The sequence below is a fragment of the Cydia fagiglandana genome, chromosome 20 (genome assembly GCF_963556715.1).
Source record: "Cydia fagiglandana chromosome 20, ilCydFagi1.1, whole genome shotgun sequence".
In the NCBI taxonomy this organism is placed as follows: Eukaryota; Metazoa; Arthropoda; class Insecta; order Lepidoptera; family Tortricidae; genus Cydia; species Cydia fagiglandana.
Genome location: NC_085951.1, coordinates 6,677,060 through 6,703,911, shown reverse-complemented (window position 1 = coordinate 6,703,911; position 26,852 = coordinate 6,677,060). Strand labels below are relative to the sequence as shown.

General features: G+C 37.5%; 1 protein-coding gene across 2 annotated transcripts; it reads right to left on the bottom strand.

Annotated features, from left to right (window-relative positions):
• Positions 1-613: 613 nt before the first annotated feature.
• Positions 614-26,486, bottom strand: LOC134674918 (protein ABHD18). 2 transcript variants are annotated; one of them, XM_063533079.1, is made up of 10 exons: positions 26,205-26,486; positions 25,988-26,072; positions 25,321-25,503; positions 11,923-12,035; positions 9,670-9,808; positions 8,143-8,232; positions 6,600-7,077; positions 3,438-3,776; positions 2,501-3,092; positions 614-2,078 (listed from the first exon to the last, which is right to left on the bottom strand). In XM_063533079.1, exons 1-9 carry the CDS (start codon positions 26,294-26,296, stop codon positions 2,953-2,955), a joined length of 1,659 nt encoding a protein of 552 aa, XP_063389149.1. In that variant the 5' UTR covers positions 26,297-26,486; the 3' UTR covers positions 614-2,078; positions 2,501-2,952. The 2 variants fall into 2 exon arrangements, with proteins under 2 accessions (XP_063389149.1, XP_063389150.1); XM_063533080.1 differs by lacking the exon at positions 25,988-26,072.
• Positions 26,487-26,852: the final 366 nt, after the last annotated feature.

Sequence of the window (26,852 nt, the reverse complement as noted above, 5' to 3'; positions counted from 1 at the left end):
CCGAAGTGTTAAAACTGAAATTGAACTTTATGCATATGCACGTAGGTCTATGATGCTCTGTGGTCTGTGACCGATTAATCTGTCTTTGGCGTTGGACCTGCGGTGCATATCGGTAATTGGCTTCCAAATAGTTAATAAGACGATCAAATCGTAACGGTTTATGTGGCACGTCCGCAGTGACAATGAAAATTCAATTCTAAACTTAAAACCGTCGTATTATGGCTGTTTTTTTGACTCGTAAATATAAATCATTTGAACTCGGGGTTAAACACTTCAAATAACTCACAATTTACAAAAATAGCTTTATCTATAGTAAAACCGCTTTTAAATAATTAATAATTCTTCTCTTACTTTTCTTCTTGCACCATTTTTATTACATCTCTGATTAGCCCTATGGTTGACTTGTAGAGAATGCCTTTAGGCATTAAGTCCACCATTTGTACATTTTATTTGTATTGTATTTTGTGCAATAAAGTTTAAATAAATAAATATATCGAAGAAAATGGTTCTCGCAAATATCTAAACACGACATCTCACTAAATCCTGAATATTATAAAAGTGGAGATAATATATAATTGTATTATATTTTTAAAGAAAAACCACATTCATTAAACATAAAACAATATTTATTATAAAAATTATAACTTCGTATCTCAAAAAAGAATACACTATCTACACTTGTGTTGTAATAAATCTATGAAAAGCATAACTGTATCAGAAGAGCTCAATTATAATAAATCCATGCACTATTCTGGGACTAAATAAATATATGTAAATAACTAGGATCGTCTCACAATAACGCGAAAGCTTTTGTTATTCACACACGTAAAATGTTGACAAAAATACCTTGAAATTGGCCACGTCAGATATGTGTAAAATAAGGCATTTATTTTATATCCATTATTGGCTATGTGTAGTTTATGTCGCCTGGCTTTCGGAAAATTGTTCCTTGACAGTTAATTTCAAACAAATTCGGTCATAAAGTATATATTTATGCCAAAACATGCGCTGAGATGGCTTGGACCTTTACACATACCCAATACATGAGATACCGATTTTTTATGATAAAACATCGAATACGTTCAAACGCCAAAATAGGCTTAAAAATTACCATTCACGTGATAAAGTCAGAAGCGAAACAAGTACAGTACAAACTTGACTACATTGTCTAATAGTATAAAAAGTTTTAAAATTTGACACTAATAAGGTGCCCGATTTTCCACCTTATAGTATGGTTACAAGGCTCATTATTAACTAGACATTGAGCAATTATACAGTCTATACAGAAATGTTAACGTTTCAATAATTATTGTTATTCAGACACAGACATTCATAAGCTCAAGTTAATTCTAATTTGTACATTTTCTTATGCATGTAAAGATTGTAAAGCTATCACACGTCTATATTATATCCTCCTGAGGCCCAACGTCCTACCTATAGGACATATTCAGTTCGAAGAAATTTTAATCTTTCAATTAGAACAGAGTTGCAATTGCTTTGTTTTGTTAAATTTTCTAACAAAACAAAATCAACTCTATTCCCTACACTGTAGGTTAAAATTTCAGTAACAAATATTGGAAATTTCATTTGTATAGCTGGGCCTTAGGACGGATAATCTATCCTATTGCATAATTTCGTATTCGTATCACACCTATATGGCTTTTTATAGTTTCAATATGAAAATATGTTTCTTTGCTTACCGATTAGTCTAAAAGTAACAAGGTTACCACACTGATGCCGACACACTCCGCTCAGGTATGTGAGCGAGACAACATTATGGGTTTATATAGCAATGTCTCGCTCGAACACCGGCGCGGGAAGCGGATCCGCAATGTGAATACCGCCTTAATCAGGCATATATCATCGTTGTCACAAGTAACTGACCATTAGTAAACCTTATTAATAAAAGCATAAGGTCTAAGTCTAACCATGCCCAGTTAGTTGTTACAGTGAGGATATTTGCTACCTATTGAAGAGACTACGTAGTTCTAGTTTGAGGTGAAAGCTACCGTCAGTTAATATGTTTGCCGTCTTTCCATTTTTTCTTTGACCTTTCAAATGCTTCTTTTATGCAAGCCCTGTAAACAAAATGAAATGTTATAAAATCAACTCATTAGTATTATTGTAAAGGTAGAGCTGATAGCGACGTTTTGATTTATATCAAAACATATCAAGGCAAATTAAATGTTTTTTTTTTAAAGCATAAATAGCCAGTCAATCAAACAACTTTGTCAGTAGGAAAAGGCGTGAAATTCAAATTTTCTTTGGGACGATTACCCTTCGCGCCTACATATTTTAAATTTGCCGCTTTTTTCTACTGACGGAAATGGCTTGACACACTATAAGCTTGTTTTCACGTTAGAAGCCTGACTGTAGTATCTGCCAATCAAAGTGACAACCTGGTGCCAACTGCCAACCAGGTAAGAGAGATAGCCATATCTCCCTTACCTTGGCGTCGGGCCAGATCTCTAGCGTGCTCACGTGTCTAGTGTAATGTTACCTGAAGAGCGACTGGTGCAGGATGTAGGCGGACACGTGGCCGGCGTCCACGTAGCGCACCTCAGCGCCGGGCCAGATCTCCTCTAGCGTGCCCACGTGTCTAGTGTAATGTTACCTGAAGAGCGACTGGTGCAGGATGTAGGCGGACACGTGGCCGGCGTCCACGTAGCGCACCTCAGCGCCGGGCCAGATCTCCTCTAGCGTGCCCACGTGTCTAGTGTAATGTTACCTGAAGAGCGACTGGTGCAGGATGTAGGCGGACACGTGGCCGGCGTCCACGTAGCGCACCTCAGCGCCGGGCCAGATCTCTTCTAGCGTGCCCACGTGTCTAGTGTAATGTTACCTGAAGAGCGACTGGTGCAGGATGTAGGCGGACACGTGGCCGGCGTCCACGTAGCGCACCTCAGCGCCGGGCCAGATCTCTTCTAGCGTGCCCACGTGTCTAGTGTAATGTTACCTGAAGAGCGACTGGTGCAGGATGTAGGCGGACACGTGGCCGGCGTCCACGTAGCGCACCTCAGCGCCGGGCCAGATCTCCTCTAGCGTGCCCACGTCGTCTCTTGGTACGTACGCGTCGTGTTTCGCACACACAGCTGTAAAAAAAATAGGGGCTTATCTCAGTAATCCAGTGTAATTGGCACTAATTCACTTTGGTAACAACTGGGTGGTAGCTCCCAAACATAAGCAGTTTTCTTGAATATAGTTGAAATTCGACTTATTAATGTCACATGGAACCCTGTAATATTGGGCCAGCGATATCACATAACCTCTAGCCGCCCAGAGACCTATAAAAAGGTCTCCCGTTCCATTCTAATTTGAACTTTGTGTTGACAAAATAAAATTTAATTTTGCTTGGCAAGGTTTGACGTATGGGCGGCTAGAGGTAAACCAGAAACCAAGACCTTAATTTGACATTTAGACACGAAATTACAACTTACCAATAATCAACGAAGTGTCATACGGCACAGAGAAGTTACTTAAATGCGTGCACTCATCCATGATCCCTCTCATGAACTGCAGTGCCTCTCTGTCCCTCCAGTGCACCTTGCTCCAGTCTATCTTCTTCTCGCTCTTACTCTTCATGAAAGACAGATTCGACCACAGATCAGAAGTTATCTCCGAGACTGTCCAGGATTTACTCTTGGCTTTGACTAGTTTGGTCTCCGGGATTGGTTGGAGTTGTGTTGGTGGTTTTAAAATGGATTGGGCGCCAGTGGTCTTTTGGCTTTTGGCTGGTTCGGTTTTGTTTTCAACAATACCTGTTGATCTTAAATCGGCTGAAAATAATAATAAAATTTAGACATTTAAAAGGTATATCGTAAATCAGAATGAATAATTTTTTTACGATGACTAGGTACTTAGTACAATCTAATTGAACTAAAATCGAGTTAACATTTAAAGAATAATAACCAAGGAGATAAAATGGATCAGTATTGTTTATAAATTTTAACTGAAATTGAGTATAAAAGTATATATTTTCACAGAACCGGCAGATATCAAAAATACTCGACAGTAGGCCAAACCAAATATATGGTGCAATCTTTTAGAGCGATAGCGCCATAACCACAGTCGAGTAGATGGCGTTAACTTCGATATGTAATAAATTGACACATATCAGTGAAAGAATAAGGATCAAAGTCAAATGGCGTTCTAACAGTTTTAATCTTCTGTCGAAAGATGGCAGTAAATATACGGTGGCTACATAATTTACCATGACAGTAATAAACTCTCTATCTATATATATAAATGCAAGTGTCCTGACTGACTGACTGACTGATTCATCAACGCAGAGCCGAAACTACAAAAGCCAGAAAGTTGAAATTTGCACACCAGATTGCATTTATAAAGTGTACAAGAGATAAGAAGCGATTTTGAGAAATTTAACCCTTAAGGGGGTTAAAAAAGGGGATGAAAGTTTATATGGGGTTAAAGTTTTCTTTTAAGCTAGGAATTCGAAACTTCGTAGAAAGATATATTATTAAAATACAAGGAAACTAATTTCAGCGTTTTTGAAAATTCATCCCCTAAGGTGGTGAAAAAGGGGTTGAAAGTTTGTATGGATATCAAAAAAAATTTCGAGTGTGGGACTTGAATCTTTGTATTTAGGGATATTATTAGAAGACAGGAAAAGTAATTTCAGTGTTTTGTAAAATTCATCCCCTAACAGGGTTAAAAAGGGGTTGAAAATTTTAATCCATTACAAATGCTTTGAAACTTCTTAGAAAGGCATAATAGCCGATTACAAAAAAAAGTGGTTGCAACGTTTTTGGAAATTCAACCCCTAAGGGGGTTAAAAAGGGGATGAAAGTTCGTCTTCGGGTGTAAATTTTATTTTAAGCTAGGAACTTGAAACCTTTTAAAAAAGTTGCAAATTTAAATACAAGTAAACTGATTTCAGCGATTTACAAAATTCATCCCCCAAGGTGGTGAAAAAGGGGTTGAAAGTTTGTATGGATATCAAAATTTTTCTCGAGCGCGGGACTTGAATCTTTGTATTTGGGGATATTATTAGAAGATAATAAAAGTAATTTCAGCGTTTTGTAAAATTCATCCCGAAACAGGGTTAAAAAGGGGTTGAAAGTTTGAATCCATTACAAATGGTTTTGAAAATTCTTACAATGGCATAATAGCCGATTACAAAAAAAAGTAATTGCAACGTTTTTGGAAATTCAACCCCTAAGGGGGTTAAAAAGGGGATGAAAATTCGTCTTCAGGTACAAATTTTATTTGAAGCTAGGAACTGGAAACTTTGTAAAAAGGTATTAAATTAAAATACAAGAAAACTAATTTCAGCGGTTTTGAAAATTCATCCCCTATGGTGGTGAAAACGGGGTTGAAAGTTTGTATAGATATTATACATTTTTTCGAGCGCGGGATTTGAATCTTTGTATTTGGGGATATTATTAGAAGACAATAAAAGTGATTTCAGCGATTTGTAAAATTCATCCCCTAACAGGGTTAAAATGGGGTTCAAAGTTTGATCCATTACAAATGCTTTGAAACTTCTTAGAAAGATATAATAGCTGATTAGTGATTACAAAAAAAAAGTTATTGCAACGTTTTTGGAAATTCAAGCCCTAAGGGGGTTTAAAAGGGGATGAAAATTCGTCTTCAGGTACAAATTTTATTTGAAGCTAGGAACTGGAAACTTTGTAAAAAGGTATTAAATTAAAATACAAGAAAACTAATTTCAGCGGTTTTGAAAATTCATCCCCTATGGTGGTGAAAACGGGGTTGAAAGTTTGTATAGATATTATACATTTTTTCGAGCGCGGGATTTGAATCTTTGTATTTGGGGATATTATTAGAAGACAATAAAAGTGATTTCAGCGATTTGTAAAATTCATCCCCTAACAGGGTTAAAATGGGGTTCAAAGTTTGATCCATTACAAATGCTTTGAAACTTCTTAGAAAGATATAATAGCTGATTAGTGATTACAAAAAAAAAGTTATTGCAACGTTTTTGGAAATTCAAGCCCTAAGGGGGTTTAAAAGGGGATGAAAGTTCGTCTTGGGGTGTAAATTTAATTTTAAGCTAGGAACTTGAACTTTATGCAAAAAAAGGTATTAAATTAAAAAACATGAAAACTAATTCAAGCATTTTTGAAAATCATCCCCCAAGGTGGTGAGAAAGAGATTGAAAGTTTGTATGGAGATCAGATATTTTGTGAGTGCGGAACTTAAATCTTTATATAAGGGCATAGGTACCTATTATGAGAATACAAGAAAAGTAATTTCAGCAACCAACATCAAAATCCACTTGACTTAAAACTTCATACAACTTGCTAATAAAGTACTTAATTTCAACATTGCTTGGATATGAAAATTATAGGTACTAAAGATGTAAAATGTTGAAGATAAGATTCCACGCGGACGAAGTCGCGGGCAACAGCTAGTACATTATATTCTTTCTCTTTGAACTTATGACCACCACACCATACCCATATGAAAACAAAACGAATACGAATAATATAAAACGGAATGTGAGTGAAAACAACCTTTTATGACTACGTCTCTCTAATGACTGTCCTACATGGCGTCGTGCATATGCTTAAACTATATCTATACTTAACTTACTAGCTACATACCACTACACTCACCAATTTTACACTTCATCAATATCTCATTAATCTTCTCCTCCGTCAACTTGTTGATATCGTCAATATCCCGCGGCAGCAGCTCAAACTTGTCGTTCGACAACAACTTCTCATACAACTGCTGACTAATCTTCTTCTCGTCCAGAAGCCTCTGCAACTCTTGAATCAAAGCCTCCCTCGGAAACGGTTTCGCTTCTTTCTTTGGCACATTTTTATTTGACTCCTCCATATTCTTTGTCATGTCCACGATGTCTGGATTTTCCACATTGGCCTCCTTATAAGTTACGTCTAGTTTTTTAGCCATGTCAACGGTGGTGGAGATGGGATGGGTGGAGGGATGGTAGGTCTGTGCGAATTTTTTCCCCGCTAGAAAAGCCTCGTCGACGATGGTGACCATTTTGCTGAGTTTTTCGCGGTATTCGCCGTCCGAGAGGTACTGGTCTTCTAGTAAATCCCAGTTTATTGATTGTGACATGACACCCTGTAATGTCAAACTTTGCTTGATACTTAATAGTACCCATATCGGTTTTACTTAACCCTTTTTTCAGGCCGCACCAATCTACAAGGTTTTCCCGAAAAATCCAAATATATTCCAATTAATCCAGCTTTGATGATTCATTTAAAGACAAGTCAAATTTCCCGAAAGTGCAAACTAATTTGAATCTTAAATCGGAATGCTAAAGTTGAAATTCTAGGGGCGCGTATGTGGTCGATAAATCGTACTATGCCTGGATAAGGGTTAATGTTTATTTGTAGCTAAAATATAAAGACAGTCGCATTCGCATATTTTTAATGGCAAGAAAAGCTGGAAAGCGTGGGACTCAAAATAAGCAGAACAAAAACGGAGCACATGTTCTGCGATTTCGGTGGTCCATCCAGTTTTTCCCATATTGCCTTAAACGGTGTATCCCTACCAGTCTGCTCTGACTTCCGGTACCTTGGGTCATTGATCCAAGGTGACGGAAACATCGACCGAGACGTGAAAAATAGAATAAATGCGGGATGGATGAAATGGCGACAGGTCTCTGGAACAACTTGCGATCCACGAATGCCCCTTAAACTTAAGGGGAAAATATACAGAACGATCGTGAGACCTGTTGTAATGTATGGATCAGAATGCTGGGCGACGAAAGTAGCGGATGAAAGAAGAGTGCATGCAGCGGAAATGAGAATGCTGAGATGGATGTGTGGAGTGACGAGAAAGGATCGGATTAAGAATGAGTATATAAGAGGAAGTTTGAAAGTAGCTCCAGTAACGGAGAAAATGAGGACTGCTAGGTTGTCGTGGTATGGGCATGTAATGAGGAGGGATGAATGCCATATAGGCAAAAGAATGTTAGGGATGAATGTTGATGGACGGAGAGCGTATGGTAGACCCAAAAAACGATGGATGGATTGTGTGAAAGAGGATATGAGAAAGAAAGGAGTGAGTGCTGAGGACACGAAAGACAGAGGAGAATGGAAGAGAAAAACATGTTGTGCCGACCCCACATGACGTGGGATAAGGGCAGGGGAAAGAGAGCATTCGCATATTTTTTAAATATACCTGTAGGAACACTGCAGACGCGGTTGACCAGGACAAGCACGGCACTAGCACCAGGGGTTTCGGCCAGTTTGTGGCTGCTAGCGACGCCATCTACAAACAAAATAGTGTAGTTAATTTTTTTCTTAGCCCGTTATAGTGTCCCACTGCTAGGCAACGCACATCTTAGTAGCGGAAAAGATTTTTTCACCACACCAGCTCGGAAAGGCTTACTTTGCACTTCAAAAACTGATAGCAAAGCTGCATTTTATTCACATGTGAGGCAAAGTAATCAAATGCAAATTGTGAGTTGTTTTCTTATGTTTTCTGGTTGAATTGACTTTTAAATGTTCATTTTGGATGATAAATATTTAATAACATTCATTTGGATTTGATTTGGTTTGATATTTTACTTTTAATATATGCTTCGGGTTGGTGTGGTGAAAAATTTTGTGTTTCACTCGGGAGCAAATTTTGTTTAACCTTCGTGCTTTGAAACCCTCGCAACGCTCAAGATTTCGCTTGCTCGGGTATCAATATTATCACGAGCGGTTAAACAACAATTTTGCCCCCTTGTAAAACAAATAACTATTTTTTTATACATACAATAATCAGATCGGCGATTGGCTCTAGTCACTAGGAAAGTGAAGACAGAGCTCACCGGTTTAGTAATAGCCTAGTCACTTTAGCTTTAAAGAGACCAAGGTTGAAAGTTGGAGAGAGTAAGCGCCACTTGCACCATCCCACTAACCCGGTGTTAACCGGTTAAACCGTCAACACAGTGTCAAATTGTACTGGTAACTATGGTAACTCCAGGATTAACCGGTTAACCCCGGGTTAGTTGGATGGTGCAAGTGCCCCTAAGAGGGTTACTGAGATAAACTATGTACTTACATGACCGCCCATGGACAGTCCGGTGACGCCGAGAGGACCGAGTCCGTTCCGCTCACACCAGTGGAACAGAACTAGCGATTCCAGAATCAGACAACCACCCATCACGAAGATGTCTGACACGTTGTGGAGAGATGACCGCCTGAAATATATTCAAATATGTTGGTACTTACATGACCGCCCATGGACAGTCCGGTGACGCCGAGAGGACCGAGTCCGTTCCGCTCACACCAGTGGAACAGGCCGCGTAGCCAAGATGTCAATCGCTTACGCTCCGTAGCGATCGAAACGCAACTGTCACTGTCGCACTTATATGGAAGAGTGATAGAGAGACGTAAAGTTTTTCGTTGTCGAAGCGATAGCGATTGTAACCTTGGCTAGGCTGGCTGAACTAGCGATTCCAGAATCAGGCAACCACCCATCACGAAGATGTCTGACACGTTGTGGAGAGATGACCGCCTGAAATATATTCAAATATGTTGGTACTTACATGAACGCCCATGGACAGTCCGGTGACGCCGAGAGGACCGAGTCCGTTCCGCTCACACCAGTGGAACAGAACTAGCGATTCCAGAATCAGGCAACCACCCATCACGAAGATGTCTGACACGTTGTGGAGAGATGACCGCCTGAAATATATTCAAATATGTTGGTACTTACATGACCGCCCATGGACAGTCCGGTGACGCCGAGAGGGCCGAGTCCGTTCCGCTCACACCAGTGGAACAGAACTAGTGATTCCAGAATCAGGCAACCACCCATCACGAAGATATCTGACACGTTGTGGAGAGATGACCGTCTGTAATATAAAGACTAATAACTTAATAAGTCTATCATTATTATTTAACTATTATACATAAAGGCCCAGTTGCACCAACCACAGTTAACATAATGATTAACGTCAAACAGCTGGGAAGTATTAGAATTCCCATGCAAAAAAATTTGCGAACGCTTTAACGATGACATACGGTTTTGTGCAACCGACCCTAAGACTACCCAGTCCGACCGGGCGATCAAATATATGTAGTGCCTTTTATCCTACTGATTCCCCAGCAGGTATAGTACATACTATATAATATGAACTTGAAAGAATGACCATAATAACAAAAAAATGGCCTCTTGATGTGCTAAAACATTAGTAAATAGGTACAGATACATATTGAATTTAAAGATTTGACATTTATAATTATAATTCAAGTCTATCCTAAATGATAACACCCACGTTTGCTTAATTTGATAAGATATTAGTTTCAACACTCGTGAATTAGGTAACCGATGAGATTAACTTTAAAGGCCTGACTAAACTATCAGTGATGTAAGCGTTCAGATGAATCATAATCATAAATATCTTATCGACGTGTATCACATATACAAGCAGGCCTTTTACAGTCAACGAACTACACATTCGTTCCTTTAACACATTCAGTGCCGAAAACCCGACTATCGGATATTTTATGATTTCGTTCCCAGGAAGGACGGCTCGATAGTCGGGATCGTGGTACTACTGCTTTATATGATGAAATTGTTCTAGCCTGGCGTGGACGTCTTGTTTGGCTGGGCGGCAATCTTCGGCGGATATATCCGGTAATCACATCAGTATAGAAATCTCCTTACTTTAAATTCGACATGTATCTTGCAAGATAGGGGCTTCTACCATATAGGTTCAGACCTATGGATGAAATGGGCATATCGTCTCTCGTCTTCCACTAGCGTCTGCATTTTCGACGCTGTGGTGGCCATATTTGACTTTTACTGAGGCGGTGGCTAAAGGGGGCCTATTATCGGTTTCGTTTGTTTGCCTCTCTATCACGCAAGCTGAGTAATAGAGAGGTAGATAACGCCAGTTAGTTTAAGTAGTCTACCCAATGGTATAAGACTGGTGTTATTGGGACACGTGGGTCGTACTTTTGTTATCAAAGATTGGCCATAATGAAAACCAGGGTTTTTCATTATAGTCCAACTATTTTCGGTTTAAAATAAATATTCTTAACCTTCATTTGTTTTCATTCATAATGTAAACAATCAATAAGAAAACTGTATATTACATAATGTTACCTACATTTATAGATATTACAATAATGTCATCATGGCACTGTGCCACGTTTGAAAGTAAATAACAACACGCCCTTACGTTTGTCTCTAATAAAAGACACAGGTGTTGACTTGACCAGCCCACATTAAATCATATCAGAACTACGATTTCACACGTAGGTGGACTTTACAAGACAAGCTAAAACCGATTATATCTGCTGGAAATAAAGATCAAATTTGAATGCAGAGTAGCTTATGCCGCGCAATGTCATAGCGGTTGTGATTTTTTAGACACCTTTTATGGGCACGGAATGTTCTATCGATGTGGGTATATTCGCGAATGGCACCTTTTGGCGATTCCCACACTAACATGATCAATCGTCTCCCGCGTACCATACCGCGATTGTTGCGCCATTTAGGGTTCTAGCTAAATTGGTTGTTCAATACTTCCGCTATAGAATTTCCTATTTAGCAAAAGCCCTAAATGTCATAACCATCCCGTGTGGCTTACAGCACAGAGGTTAGACAAAAAAAAGGTTGGTGTCACCTGACTTCCGCAATTTTGGCGAAACAAACGGATAACTATTTTTTTTAGATCCTGAAGGTGTCCCACTGCTGGGCAAAGGCCTCTCCTTAGACTTCCAACTAACTAACTACTATCCAATGTTTTTTAATAAGTGTGCGTGTTCCTTACACCTGGTCCGTCGGTTTCCGGAGGCCGTAGAAGGGGTTCTCGAGGATGATGGCGGCTGTAAATTGTTGCACACAAAGGCCAGACACAAAAAAGGTTGGCATCCCCTGACTTACGCTATTATGAAACTTTGCGAAACAAACGAATAATTTTTATTTAATATTTTTTAAATAAGTGTGTGTGTTCCTTACACCTGGTCCGTCGGTTTCCGTAGGCCGTAGAAGGGGTTCTCGAGGATGATGCCGCCAATGCCAGCTTCCTTGATGAGCGGCTTCACCATCAGATTCCGACGCCGCCAGAAGAACTGCAACCAAGACGCAGTTTAGTGAACTTATGGTAGCTACCAAAAGCGCAAAGTGCTAGGAAGCGCTGGTTGGCCTAGCGGTAAGAGCGTGCGACTTGCAATCCGGAGGTCGCGCGTTCAAACCCTGACTCGCACCTATGAGTTTTTCAGAACTTATGTACGAAATATCCTTTCATATTTACCAGTCGCTTTTCGGTGAAGAAAAACATCGTGAGGGAACCGGACTAATCCCATTAAGGCCTAGTTTCCCCTCTGGCTTGGAAGGTCAGATGGCAGTCGCTTTGGTAAAAACTAGTGCCTACGTCAATTCTTGGGATTAGTTACCAAGCGGATCCCAGGCTCCCATGAGCCGCGGCAAAATGCCGGGATAATGCGAGGAAAGAGATTGTTAGCTACAAGAAATCCGGTAAAATCTGCAACCCGTAATGATTCACTTGTCTAGTAAACCAATTCATTTAGTTTAAAATAAAGTTCTTAAAACATTCGCGCGAAATAAGAACCCCACAGGGGAACCCGTATATTTTATATTGATTATCAATTGATTTTGTTTTCATTACGTCCTAATAAATAGCATTTTTAGTAGGGGTACAAATAAAGCAGATTTCCTCTATGTTTAACTTTATCGATTAGGTGTTTTGGATTTTGAATGTAGTACCTGTACCTACCTACTCGAGTTTTAAATTAAAATTGACCGTTTGGCCTAGACTTACTGCAGACATTATATGCAAGAGACATTGATCTACTAATGACGCATTGCGACTATAAATACCATATTAATAAATCGATAAGAGCAATCACGCCACATACGTCATCCTCAAGGTTTAGATGTTATTAATTCATAAGGCGCGTATAGGTACAAAGAACCAGCAACCTCGCGAGAAAATGGGGTTGGCCGGTCAAAGTATTAAGCAGATGGCGCCATCATAGCTTGCCCCGTCAATCCCTAGAATTGTGTCAAATTTTTGTTTTTTTAATGCTTTGAATGCCAGCTCTTTAAGCCAAATCTCATAGAAAAAGGGGCAAGCTATGATGGCGCTATCTATGCAAAGCTTTGGCAGTTGCTAACCCCATTGCGCGGCAATAGGGAATATTAAGCAAAACCCTGCGTAGGGGGCGCCTGTACCAAATCCATCATCACAATCTGGAGGTCTACCGCGAAACAAAAAAACGAAATTTCGTTATCTAACCTCTTTATCACTCTTGCAAATTCGAGCGATAAAGTGGTAGACAACTAAATTTCGAATTTTCGCGTTTCCCGGTAGGCCCTTGTTAACAAACCGCCTTGATGCAGCAATGTCATATTTTATTGTCTGTGAAAACTAGTCCAAAAACAGTTTAAGGCACAGTATGTATAAATTACTCTATTTTTATTTTATTTTATTTATTAGGCTCACAAAACAAGTTACAGACATTTACAGAAATTACATTAATAAATAAGCTTATAGTTTAGATCTGGACTATAACTCCAAACATGTGTGCACAGAAGGATATGACATTCAGTTAAAATATAACGCTAGAGGGATGAGATGTCAAGAAAATTATATAAACAGTAGTATCTATGGTTTACTAGCTAGCTTAGTGCTGCACTCTGGCGGCAGAACGTTGCAGTAATACCCCCTATTAAAACAAACCAACTGCTGTCCGAAACTAACACCCTCTCAGTCCGCCAGTTGTTTATCCTTAAGGTAGCCACGATAATGCATCGAAACACATTAAATTCGCCCGGTTTCGCATCGTACCGGAGTAAAAGGATCTTCCGCGTCCCTCAAAATAAGACGAGAACGCCTTATGCAAGACGCTTCCCACAATTCCTCCATCCGTTTATTTATAACTATATATCAAAACTCTTCAATGTACAAGATATGACAGTCAAAGAATTTCAGACCATTGTTCGTATGTGGTTAATCTCTCTCTCGTACCAGGCAACAGAAGATATATTGAAACCTTTGCAGTAAGCACAACATCTCTTTTTCACATACACACACACACACACACACACACACACACACAAACACACACACACTCACACACACACTATACCACGCTCGCACAGCTTATACCATAAGTTTATAATAATAAGTTAATAACTAAGATAGATTGTTTGTTAGCTTTTAAAAATAGTTTAATTTATATTAGCTCATTTATATTTGTAAACTCGCTTTATATCTGTATTTGTTTTCGCATCATCTTATTGATAAATCTACTGGAATTTCCTAGAGTCCTCACGACACAGGCTTGACCTAGTGTGAGGGCTACTGCTAACCAAATTGTAATATTTTAAGTGAAACTGTTTTGTTAAGCCTATGTGTTATCTATGCCTGGTAACGAAATATTTTCTCTCAAAAAAAATCTGTGTCTGTGTCTGTCTGTGTGGGTTGTCTGGAAGAGATCGCTGTTTAGCGATAAGTCCGCCTGTTGTTACCTACATATTTGTACCTGTTCATACTTTTGTACCATTTCTTTTGTAGTGTGCAATAAAGCATTTTATTATTATTATTTGTATCTCCTTCGATATCACGGGCCTATAATCCCGGTTTTTTGATAGGCTTGCGTGGGGACACAGATCCAACACGTAGAGGCCTCTTGGAGAGCTTTAATGTCATGTAGAACGCCTGCTGGAACCCGTTCACAGGTGCAACAATAGACACCCATGAACCGGTCTCAGCAGGCATTGGGACTATTGTAGCAAAAGTGAATAGTATACCGGTCTATGGATTGAAGTTTGGGTGGACAATGAGACTGGGCTATTGTAAAGAGTTCGGACACCTGCCATAACAATGCTAACACACGTTATCGAGGCAGGCGGTGACTCGCCGCTGACTAGATGGGCCCCTGAAACTGCCGTCGCGAAGACGACCAGGAGCAACATCGGTGTGAGCGGCTCAGGGGTGTCGAGAGGTGTGCGCCGCTTTCTACCCAGTGACTGTTAACAGCCACTGTGCCAACTCGCGTCTTATGCATCTTTCACTTCCACTCCTGGAGCATATAGCTCTAGCGATTCCTCTCTGGACGGCCAATGAAGGCGAGCCAGAGCTGAGAGTCCTGCGGGTCCCCTTGGGGTCCACTCCGACCGACGAAGACACGCCGGAGACGGAGACCCTGACCGACTCTCGGGAGCACTCGGGTCCGTGGGGTCGTTACGTTACTCCCCAACAGCTCGCCACAAGCTGCCCTGCGGGCTTATTATTATTATTATTTTTTTTGTATTTTTGTATTTTTTGTAAAAAAAAAAAAAAAACCTCATAATCCCCTACATTAAGGGGTTGGGGGTAAAGGTTTCAATGTTTTAGGATTTTTGTTATTATTCGTGTACTAATACTAGCTTACATACCAAATTTCAGCTTTCTGGAACTCCAGAAAGTAAGTACCTTAAGAATTTTGATAATCATAAATTCATCACTTACTCAGTGACGACATAGGGGTTTTCTAGATATCAATAAAATCTAAAGTATAAGAGATATGCAATTTAACTTTTTGTTTAATGATAATGAGTCCACTATTGACATCATATGTCGAGCATTTTGTTTATCTGGTAATCTAAACCCAAGTTATAAGGGTTCAAAAAAACTACGAAGCGCTTAAAGAAAAGGTAGGGCACTACCCTTCCGCTTTGCTTGGCTCGTCGTGGCCGGGGCCCCAGCGAGCCCTTAGATTAAGAGGGGCGAGGGGGCTAGCTCAAAATGTGTCAATTTGGCAGTTCACTCCATAGTACCTATTCTATTCTATATAGAGGGTTATCGACACACTATATTTCGGCCGAAAGTAAAGTGTAAACAAGCAGAAATGCATTAGATACAATGCAACAAGATACGGCACTTGCTAGTAAAAAAGCTTATGTGCCTACGATGTGCAGTAGCATTCAAAAGTGCATGGATAGATGTCGACCGTAATGCCTTAATATTACGGTTGAAACATGTCCATGCACTTTTGAACGCCGGTGTATGTTCTATCCTACAAACTTAGGTCCTTACAGAAGTAAAGCTTCAAGTACACATGTCGGATGCTGATGCCAAATCGTAGTCAGTTTATTTATTTATTTGTTAACAGACATATAAACATTGCAGCTGAGAATACAATTGAGATTTGATAAACAGCAGGGTTATTCATTGAATATATATAAGAATCTAAAGGAATAGGGTGTTTTTTTAGGGTTCCGTACCCAAAGGGTAAAACGGGACCCTATTACTAAGACTTCGCTGTCCGTCCGTCCGTCCGTCCGTCTGTCACCAAGCTGTATCTCACGAACCGTGATAGCTAGACAGTTGAAATTTTCACAGATGATGTATTTATGTTGCCGCTATAACAACAAATACTAAAAACAGAATAAAATAAAGATTTAAATGGGGCTCCCATACAACAAACGTGATTTTTGACCAAAGTTAAGCAACGTCAGGAGGGGTCAGTACTTGGATGGGTGACCGTTTTCTTTTTGCTTTTTTTTTGTTTTTTTAGTCTAGCCGAGGCGTAGACGTGGCCTACGAATCTCGGTAGAGGAATCTCTTCGCCCTATCCGAGGACGATGTCGTGGACAGGGCGAAGTGGAGAAGATTAAGCAGGAAAGCTGACCCCACCACCATGTGGGATAGATTGCTAGGGAGAGAGAGAGGAATAGGGGTTAAATAGAAGTAGGAGGGGTACTTACTAGGGATGTACCGACTAGTCGCGGACTAGTCGGGAAAGCCGACTATCCGGCCACATAGTCCTGCAGCGCTGGCTATATTTTGAGCCCTAACTTAAAGTAATATTAAAGTCAAATTTTTTTTCGCTTACGAATGCTGTTTTAAGTTGTTAATCTTACATTTTGTTTTGTGTCACAGATATTATTTGCTTTTTAAGTTATTTAATAATTTGTGGTAATTATTTTTATTTTGAATTATTTTGGAGAAAATAATATTCGAGAGAAAACATGTAACTGTGTCGCATTTAGGATAGTTTTTTTAATGTGAAAACATAGTTTGTGTCAATTACGTCCATTGCAATCGGATACTATGTCATACTATTCAAAATGACTCAAAAAATAATTAAAGTTAAAATAAATTGCTGACGTCGCATTTAATCGTATCAATATGTACATTACATGTTTTTGTGTCTTATTGAGGCACAGCTTCATAAGATTTTTGATAATTTTGTTCTAACAGGCTATTACCATAACAAAAGAATATTAAGGTTACTAGAGTTCACACCTTATTAATATAAAAGGCGGGATAGATAAGAAATATGAATTTGTGTCAGTTTCATCCATTGCATAAACAAATATGTAATACAAAAATAATGTTCGCGTTCATACGACGTTAGCGGGTAGCTCTTCACGGGCAACGCGGGCCGTGCACGGGGAGCGGGCGCGGCGGGCGCGGCGTGACCTTGGCGTGACGGCGGGTAAGGGCCTCTCTCTAAAAACCACACGTTGCGTACGCAACGCATGTTTACTTCGCCTGCGCACCAAATTAACGCAACCTATGCAAAGTTATACTACTACAAAGAGAACTTATAGATATTGTACATTATGTCACCATTTACCAAAATAAATGTAAGTGTGTAAGTAAGAAAGAGAATTAAGGTCTGTTTATATCTATACACATTGACAATGTGAAATTCCTCTTTGACATTCGTTACGTAATGTTGATTAACAAATATGCGACATATCCATCCTGAGAGCCTACCGCGAACATCGCAATTCGCAAATTGCGGACATCTTTCTCTGTCACTTTTATTACGTCTAATTGGAGTAAAAGAGAAAGAGTTCGCAATTTACAAACTTTAGTGTTCACGGTTACGCATCATATACTTGTGACAATGACAGGGAAAAGGTACCACTTGAGTAAAATTTGCTTATTAATGCCGTGACTTGAGGTAACTTTCATTCTTTGATAAAAATATTACTTCTTGAATTTAATTTATATTAATGTTATTAATATTTTGATTTCTATATCTAATTATCTAATCAAGTCTAACTTCAATATATCTTAATTATATGGACAAATAAATTTTAATATAAACATTTTTTTTTTCATTATAAATAGCACAAACCAGTCTTTCCATACTTAACGTAAATTATGCACATTATTTTTTTAACGTATTTTTTTGTTCTTAGCATTTTTTTACAATAGATATTATTAATTACACGTATTGAGGTTATTTAAAGCCTGTTTATTCTTATGTTTTGAATACATTTACCTTAAATAATAATTACCAACACTTTTGATAGTTCAAGCTTCTTGGATAATACCTTTGGGTTCAATTGGCGTAAAGGACATTTTGGCGAAAATAAGTTATATCCACTACCGTAGCCTCAAAGGGCTTAACTGACAAAACGCGATTTTCCAGGAGAGCCAAAAATCAGTTTTGTTTTGAGAAAAAAATCAGACACTTTTGTTTGTTTGAATTAACTGATGCCTGTATGTGGCTTATTCCTAATTTTTTGAGGTCTTTTAAACTGATTTCTTGAATACAATGCTTATTTACGAAAATAGCATGTCCGTTACGCCAAAAAACACGACTATTTTTAAAAAGGCGTCCCTTACGCCTCTTCTTTGCAATATTGGCAACTTGCATTTAGGGAACACTATACTTCTAGTACTATACTTTACATTTTTTTTCCGAAAAATTATAGAGATGTATTCACTGTCAATTTTCCCCATTTTTGTTATTTTGGATACTTAAACGTGGAAAAGGTCGTTTTCTTAGCCACAAAAACAATGTTTTTTTTTATTTGTTTATATTACTTCAAGTATTTTAAATTTATTTAATTTGGTAGGTGAGAAGAGATCTCTGCTAAAAACAATTGAAAACCGAAGGGGAAACATGTTGGGGCACATGATACGTCACGATACTTACATAAACTCTATAATTGAAGGCAGAATAGAAGAACAGAGAGGCAGAGGAAGACCGAGACGTGCATATATTGACCAGGCCAAAGAGAAAATTAATGTAGTGACGTGACGCATCAGGAGCTCAAAACAGTGGCAGAGAAAAGAACGGAATGGCGAATATTCCACCGACAAGAGCTCGGCTACTATGAAGTATTTGAACAAATTAAATTGAAGTATAATTATTATACATTTACCCTCAATAATAATTACCAACACTTTTGATAGTTCAAGCTTCTTGGATAATAATTACCTTTGGGTTCAATTGGCGTAAAGGACATTTTGGTGAAAATGAGTTATATCGACTACCGTAGGCTCAAAGGGCTTAACTGACAAAACGCGATTTTTCAGGAGAGCCAAAAAACAGTTTTGTTTGAGGAAAAAAATGAGACCTTCTTTGTTTGTTTGAATAAACTAATGCCTGTATGTGGCTTATTCCTAACTTTTTGAGGTCTTTTAAACTGATTTCTTGAACTTACAATACAATGCTTATTAACGAAAATAGCATGTCCGTTACGCCAAAAAACACGACTGTTTTTAAGAAGGGCGTCCCTTACGTCTCTTCTTTATTGTTTATCTTATTAGAAAAAAGGGCGTAATGTACTAAACTTTAAACTGTTTTAGTACCATTTGGCGTAAATCCAATAATTTCGTTGCAATATTGCCAATATTGCTACTACTTGCATTTAGGGAACACTATACTTCTAAGTACTTACTATAATTTACATTTTTGTTCCGAAAAAATATAGAGATGTAGTATTCACTGTTAAGTTTTTCCACATTTTTGTTATTTTGAATACTTAAACGTGGAAAAGGTCGTTTTCTTAGCCACTAAAACAATGTTCTATTTATTTGTTTAGGTATATTACTTCAACAGAATCACTGCTGTCCTACCATTGATGTATATATTGATATACAACAATTTCTAACAAATTCATTTAACTATAGAAAGTATTATGCGTTATTTCTGTTTGTAATGTTAATTAGATTATAAATTTTACTTTTACATACTAAAATACTATTAGGTACAATAGTAGTTTAGAAATTTCATATGCCTATTCAGTAAAACTTAATGAATATGATCGCATATTTATGACATTACATTAGAGTAGAAAAAGGCCAGGCTTACGTACTTCTATGGATTTAAATGCAAACGTTAATTTAACTAAACAGTAACTTTCATAAGGGTAATCCTGTAAATTAGGGTTTAAACAAAAAAGTATTAATGATACGTTTTAATCAATAGGTATTACCAATGACCCTGTCACAAACAAAACTAAAAGTTATCAGTCTTACCCTAATTAAACGCCATAATTATCATTTGAATATAGTCATGTTTTATTATTTTCATAAAACTGATGAAAAAGTACCCACTAGTTCAGTTTAAATTGTCAAAATTTAGTAACCCTATAAATAAAGCAATGAGCACATGAGCAGGTAATGCAAGTACCTACATTACCTGCTCATGTGCTCATTGCTTTATTTATAGCTCATTGCTAAAAAATTCACAAGGAAAGTATAACTAGCTCATCCCACTTAAACACAAAAAAACAACAATAACACTCGTGTAAACATCCATTAGTTGTGGGCGTAACGTACATTTAGCACTCAAAAAGCGCAAAGAGGCGTAACGGACAAAAAATTACCACATATTTATTTAATAAAATTTCTGATGCAAAAGACATCCACGCAAATCGTACACAAAGTTGGGAGTTACGCCAAAATGTCTCACAATTTTTTTTTGAATTGGCAGATACGGCCAAATGCGTTGGAAAATTGTGTTCAATTGTGTGCATTGATTTTTCATAGTGCTTAACGGACATTTTTTTCAAGTTATCGAGACGTTAAATAATACTATTCGATAGAAAAAAAAATACTGAGTATAACTGCATTTTCGCAATTTTGTCCCTTACGCCCTTTGAGCCTACGGTAGTAGTTATATACAGTTTTGTTCAGAATTCCAAGCGCTTTCGTTCGATATCTCTTAAAAAGTTGCCTTTTCGACCCAATTTTTGCACTATGAGCTTGCAAAAACAGCTTATCTCAATGGTAAATTACCAGTTATAAATTAGAAATATGGATATTATCGTAAAGGTTACCGCTATAAATATTGTTGTAAATGACTTACATGTGTTTTGTCGTCCTTTAAGCCCTTCATTTGTCTTGATGATTTTTCATATCGTATCTCGTATGGTCAATATGGTCGTAAAGGACATATTATACTACATATTGATATTATTTTACTTGCCCTTTATTTTCGTCCCTTTTGCGGAGGAAACTGCGGGCTGCTGGGGTGCTGACGCGAAACAATTTGTGCGTGACATAGGCAAAAGGGAGAGGATCCCCACTCTGAATCTTTTCTGGTGCAGAGGCTGTCCATAGCCATCCAGCGGGGTAATGCCGTGAGTATTATGGGCACTTTTGCACCGGAAGCGATAAAGAACGGGTTTGACTAATAGTTACTGTGTAATTATTTTTAAGATGTAAAATTCCTATGTATGAAAATTTTAATAAACAAAGTTCTTAGGATTTTAGATACTATACTATTATAACTCTTATCGGGATATACCTGGCATAATGAACTACCGTTTGATACATTTTTAAGCTTCGTAACAGTAAATTATGCTGAGAAAAGTTAACATGTGTAACGTGACTGGTAACTAATACACCCCGAATTTGGAATGAAATAGTCTGATAACGTCTCTTACGTCCCCCTAATAAACAAGATTCACTAAATTATCAAAAATTTCATGGGTGTAAAGGACATTCATAGTGTTTTAGACCAATTTTAAAAGAAATTAACTTCTTTCGTATTTAATTTATAGATATGATTGCTAATTAAGGGTAAAGAGACTAACATTTTGAGTACTTTTCCAATACACATCAAAAACATAGCTCGATAAACCACAAAAATATATTATAAACATTTTAAAAAAATGCAGTTTTTCGCGTCTCCTGAAAAGTAGCATTTTGTCCTTTACGCCAATTGAACCAAAAGGTATCGTAATAATATATATTACTAAAATTAATAAAATCAGTCTTTATATTATGTATCAACTAGGTACATATTATAGTTGCACATGCAAGTGCAAATATTTTCATTGCATTCAATTCATGCTATGTTGTGGGGGGCGTGGCTAACGATAATCGCAAGCCAACATTTTTTCTCATAATTATACCAACCCGGTGGAGCCCGTAATATCACCAAAATAATTACAACAATTATATTCTGCTCCTCAAACGAACATACTTTTTTTTTCAATAACTTTTATAATTTATGAAGTCTTGTATTCAATGTACATCATCATCATTATAATTGACGTTGCTTGCCAGGCTTTATACATCACAAAATTAGCAATACATTGCGTCTTAAAATAATCTTAAAAAGTGTTCTAAATATCGTATAAAAGTTATTTTTAAAAGTCGCTGATGTGACATTCTCATTCAAAAGGTAGGGACCACTTTGTCGTTTACCATAAAGACGAAACTTTATTGTATCTTTATACAAATAACCTGTCAGAGAGTCCTTATGGCAAGGATAAAGTGGTACCTTTTGATTGCGAACTTCACGAATGTTGGTCAGTATGAGGAGCCTATGAAAAGATGCCTCCGAATGAAATAAATACACTGTAATGGCTCCTCTACACGATGGGCCAATGCCGGCCACTCCGAGGGACGCATTTATGCGTTAGAGGGAGCAAGTGATATTGCTATCTCATTCTACCGCATGGCTGCGTTCCTTGGAGTGGCCGGCGTTGGCCCATCGGATAGAGAAGCCATAATGTTCATCTAACAAGCACCCTACGAGGGTCGCACTGAAATATTCGGGAATGGGACACTTAGAAATAACATAATAGAATGAGGCATATAATTTATAAAAATGTAACTCTTTATAAAACTTTTAAGGTATATTCCATTTGGTTGTCATTTATATTTAAAAATTACTGACAATTTGAAAATTGTATGTCGAACATTATTTGAATTTTTGGCCAAGTGATTTTTCGGATCACATTTTTAAACGGTTTTCAATATGCCCTCAGCGAACAAATAAAAGTTACAATGGGCTTCTGTTATTTTTTTATGAACTAGAGTTCATCGTACGCTCGTTTGCAGTTAAAATTATATATGAAAGTCGCTTTCATTTTATCCCATGGGTGATCTTAAAGAAGCATGTCATTCCAAAGCGACGTCAAAATTTAAAATCGCATTTGTGTTGTTAATTAAAAAGACTGCCAAAAAAGTTGCATATCGGCAGATTTCGACATTCCTAAATATTCATATGACAACAGTAAAAAAATCTTTTATATATAGATATATGTAAAAAAAACTTCAATTCCGTTGGCTACTTTACGAATTTCATACAAAACCACTAAGGCCCCAAAATCGCCATACAAAAAGGACTTTGGGATTATGAGCCGTGTGCATTACAGAATGATTACTTTCAAAAGAAAATTTATATGCGTGGTCAGTTTGAGTTTAAGTATGCATTAAAATAAAGATTGACTGTCTAGATGCGACAGTTTTCTCTATTCCCGACATTTTCAGTGCAACCCTCGTACCCGCGTAGGTAGCCTTCCCCGCGTACGCCGTTCATGCAAAGTTTTATTTTGCCAAATAGTAAAAAACCGTGGTTGAAAATGACCCAAATTATGAATGTTGTCTCGATGTGGCATTATAATAATGTAGACGTAAACTTAATAACATGAATTTTATTTTGTGGCAGATACTTGATTTTTATAAGAAAAAAAAATATTAAAAATAAAAGCGGTGGATGAATTTGACACACATTTGTTTGAATAACATATTATAATATCCTGTGAAGTACAACACTTCACGTACCGACTATAATTTTATTTTAGGCATTTTAGGTTCACTATTAGGTATTTATTAAATGTCATTATACCCGTGGATGAAAATGACACAAAATGCGTGTGTATGTCGGAAGCCACTTCGCTTTTACAGGGAAACAAAGAATTTCATCTCGAATATTGTTTTTACCGAATGCTGTTTAAAAAAAGAAATTCCTAAATTTCTACCTAAGCAAATACCTAGGATGACACAAATTATTATTATTAGGTTTAGTATGTGGTCTGGAAACTATATGTAAAAAATAAGCAACATTAATAATCTTATAACTTCAAAAGTTATTGCTACCGGACTAACATTTGTAGTCGGCGATTAGTCGGCGACTAATCGGCAAAAATGGCCGATTAGTCGGCACTGTATTAGTGAAAGAAAAACAGAAAAAAAGACACCAACAGTCAATATTTACCATATGTTTTATGTCTATTTTACCAAAATACCTATTCAGGGTGTGAAAACTTTTGTTCATATAAATGACCGTTTGATCGTTATTGTATGGTGGTGGGCTGGTGTTTTCCTCTACAGGTCGATCTCAACTGATTCTCGTGTAATTTCATGGCCAAGTTCTATACTGAAAGGATTTTATTATAATTCAGTTTTTGTTTTTTTTAATGGTGGAGCCATGGGGAACTATTAATGTTATTGCAAAATTTAGAGACTTATAAACAGGGCACGTTGCTCGTAAAGACGCTGACGACAGGGGATAGGTTCTTAACTGGCGACTACGTACGGGAAATAGAGCCTTGGAAATACCTCCTAGAAGTTGTACCTACTGACGGTCTGCTCAGGATCGCAAAATAAAATAAAGAGAAATTGAACGAGGATTCTTGTGATAGGTCTTTGAACCCGTAGAAAACACCTTTTAGCCAAGCTAATATATGAATAGCGCAACCAAAAGAGCAAAACTATTGTTTTTCACCTGAACTTATACAAAACTAATGATCTGGCCGACTAGCCGACTAGTCGGCCGACTAATCGGCCATTCGAGCGCCGATTAGTCGGCTAGTCGGCCAAATCAATAGTCGGTACATCACTAGTACTTACACAGCTAGTACCTAATGAGAAAAAAAACTTAGAATGTAATTAGCATCTCTGTATGGTGTATTAATCTTAATGAGTAAGTGTGATGAAAAAACTTTACACACTTCACATCCTTATGATAATTATAATTCAAAATATGCACCAACATTAAAATAACTTACAAACTGGACATAGTAAAAAATTAATTATTAAATTACTTACTATGAAAAAAATTATAATAATTTGTGTTATTTCAAGTAGACACACTACTTATTTATTTTTGTGGGGGCGCCGCCACAAGCCCTTAGGATATTGTCTTATAATGATTCCAGCTCTTAACACTGGAGGCCTTGGTCATTTTTTCCTTCATATGTATTTCGGTTTATACTAGGAAGAAGAAGAGGAGACCCTAAAGTAATAATTACTACTATAATCTGGCGGGAGCGGGTCAAGACCGGGATACTTGAAAGAGGGAGGCCTTTGCCCATCAGTGGGACACTCTAGGCTCATATAAATAAAAATAATAATAAACTTACATGGTCACCGGTACCAGCCAGATGCAAGCACATGGGTTTAACTCCCTTCTCTGGCCAATGGATAGGCAGGAGAACCTGGAAGTGGGCCTTCTGTGCCACTTCCGGCACTATCCCGGGCAAGTAGCGGTGCAGTGGTGATATAAAGTACCCTTCCAGTAGTGTGCAGTCTGAGAGTTTTTGTTGCTGCAAGAAAATTTAACATGTCTCTCATGAAGTAAGAGATATTAAGTTGGTTGCAGATTACAAAAATCTGTTTTTGAGAATTATTAAATGTTTGTAAATTTTTGGAATTATTTATATTTGACCCATCACAGGATACTATTCACTCCAGAGCAGGAACCGTTACCGGTATAACTAAAAATCAAAATATCTCATAGCATTCACTACATTTCTTTGATATTATAGAATAGTATTTAGGTTAGCATAATGATCGATCACATTTGCTAAATTAAGGGCAAAAATATACATAAACAACCGTGATACGGAAATGGAACACTGGTTACTTTGTATGAATAATATTCCGTTATCCGGTCAATGGTCCAGAGTTAGAAGGGTGGCAACACTGATAATACCGACCTGATTTAACCATGGAAAAATATTCATGGAACAGTGAGGTTATGTAAATAAATATTACAAAATTATTGTAAAAAATATAATAATAAAATACCTTAGTGATTGTAACTGCATAGTCTCTCTCAACGAGCTTGAAGCATTCATCTCGGTTCGATACTATTTTTCTAAACTCGAATAACCTTTGGAGGGGCAAAACATTCGATTACATAAATTAGGTAAACACGATTGATAAGGTTAGGAATGCGAGTAAACAACTGTACAACCAATAAATAATTTTATGTACAAGCCAGCTAAGGAGTTATTGCACATACCGACGTAAATTTTCAGGCTTTCCCCATCCTTTAGTGAAAAATTTTGTAATAAGTATACTGCGATAGACTGCATCCAATCTACTCGCTGACATTTTTGTGATATAGGTAGATTGGATCTTGAGGTTAATACACAATTACTTGATGATATTTGTGGTTGCTGTCCCGTGCATGGTCGGTGTCAACACATTAAACACATTTTTAGATGGGGAGAGGAATGTGATGTCAACACAATAAATATTTTTTCAGCGGGCTCAGCTGTTCTGTCACATGAATACGTTTCGTTTCATGCATTGTTTGATATTTCGTATTTCTTTTGCGTTCTAAAATGCTAAAATATTGTAAAACAAAGAAAGAATATCCGTAAACGTTTTAAAGACGAAATTTAACTCTATATGTTATATTTATAGCACAGTAATTAAATGTGTTCTGGAAAATTGTATGATGATACATTAGTGGATTGGTTTTGGTCTAGAACTAGATTTTTTTATACTGGCAATAGGAATGAGGAAACGGAAGCAAAAGTTATGGCGGTTTATGTTCGTAGGCGCGCTCGCGCTTATAACTTAAGGTTTTTGTATTAATTTAGAGATTTTATGTAGATATCCTGTATTACAGTAAATAGCGTTACTTTCGGAGAATCTCATAGAC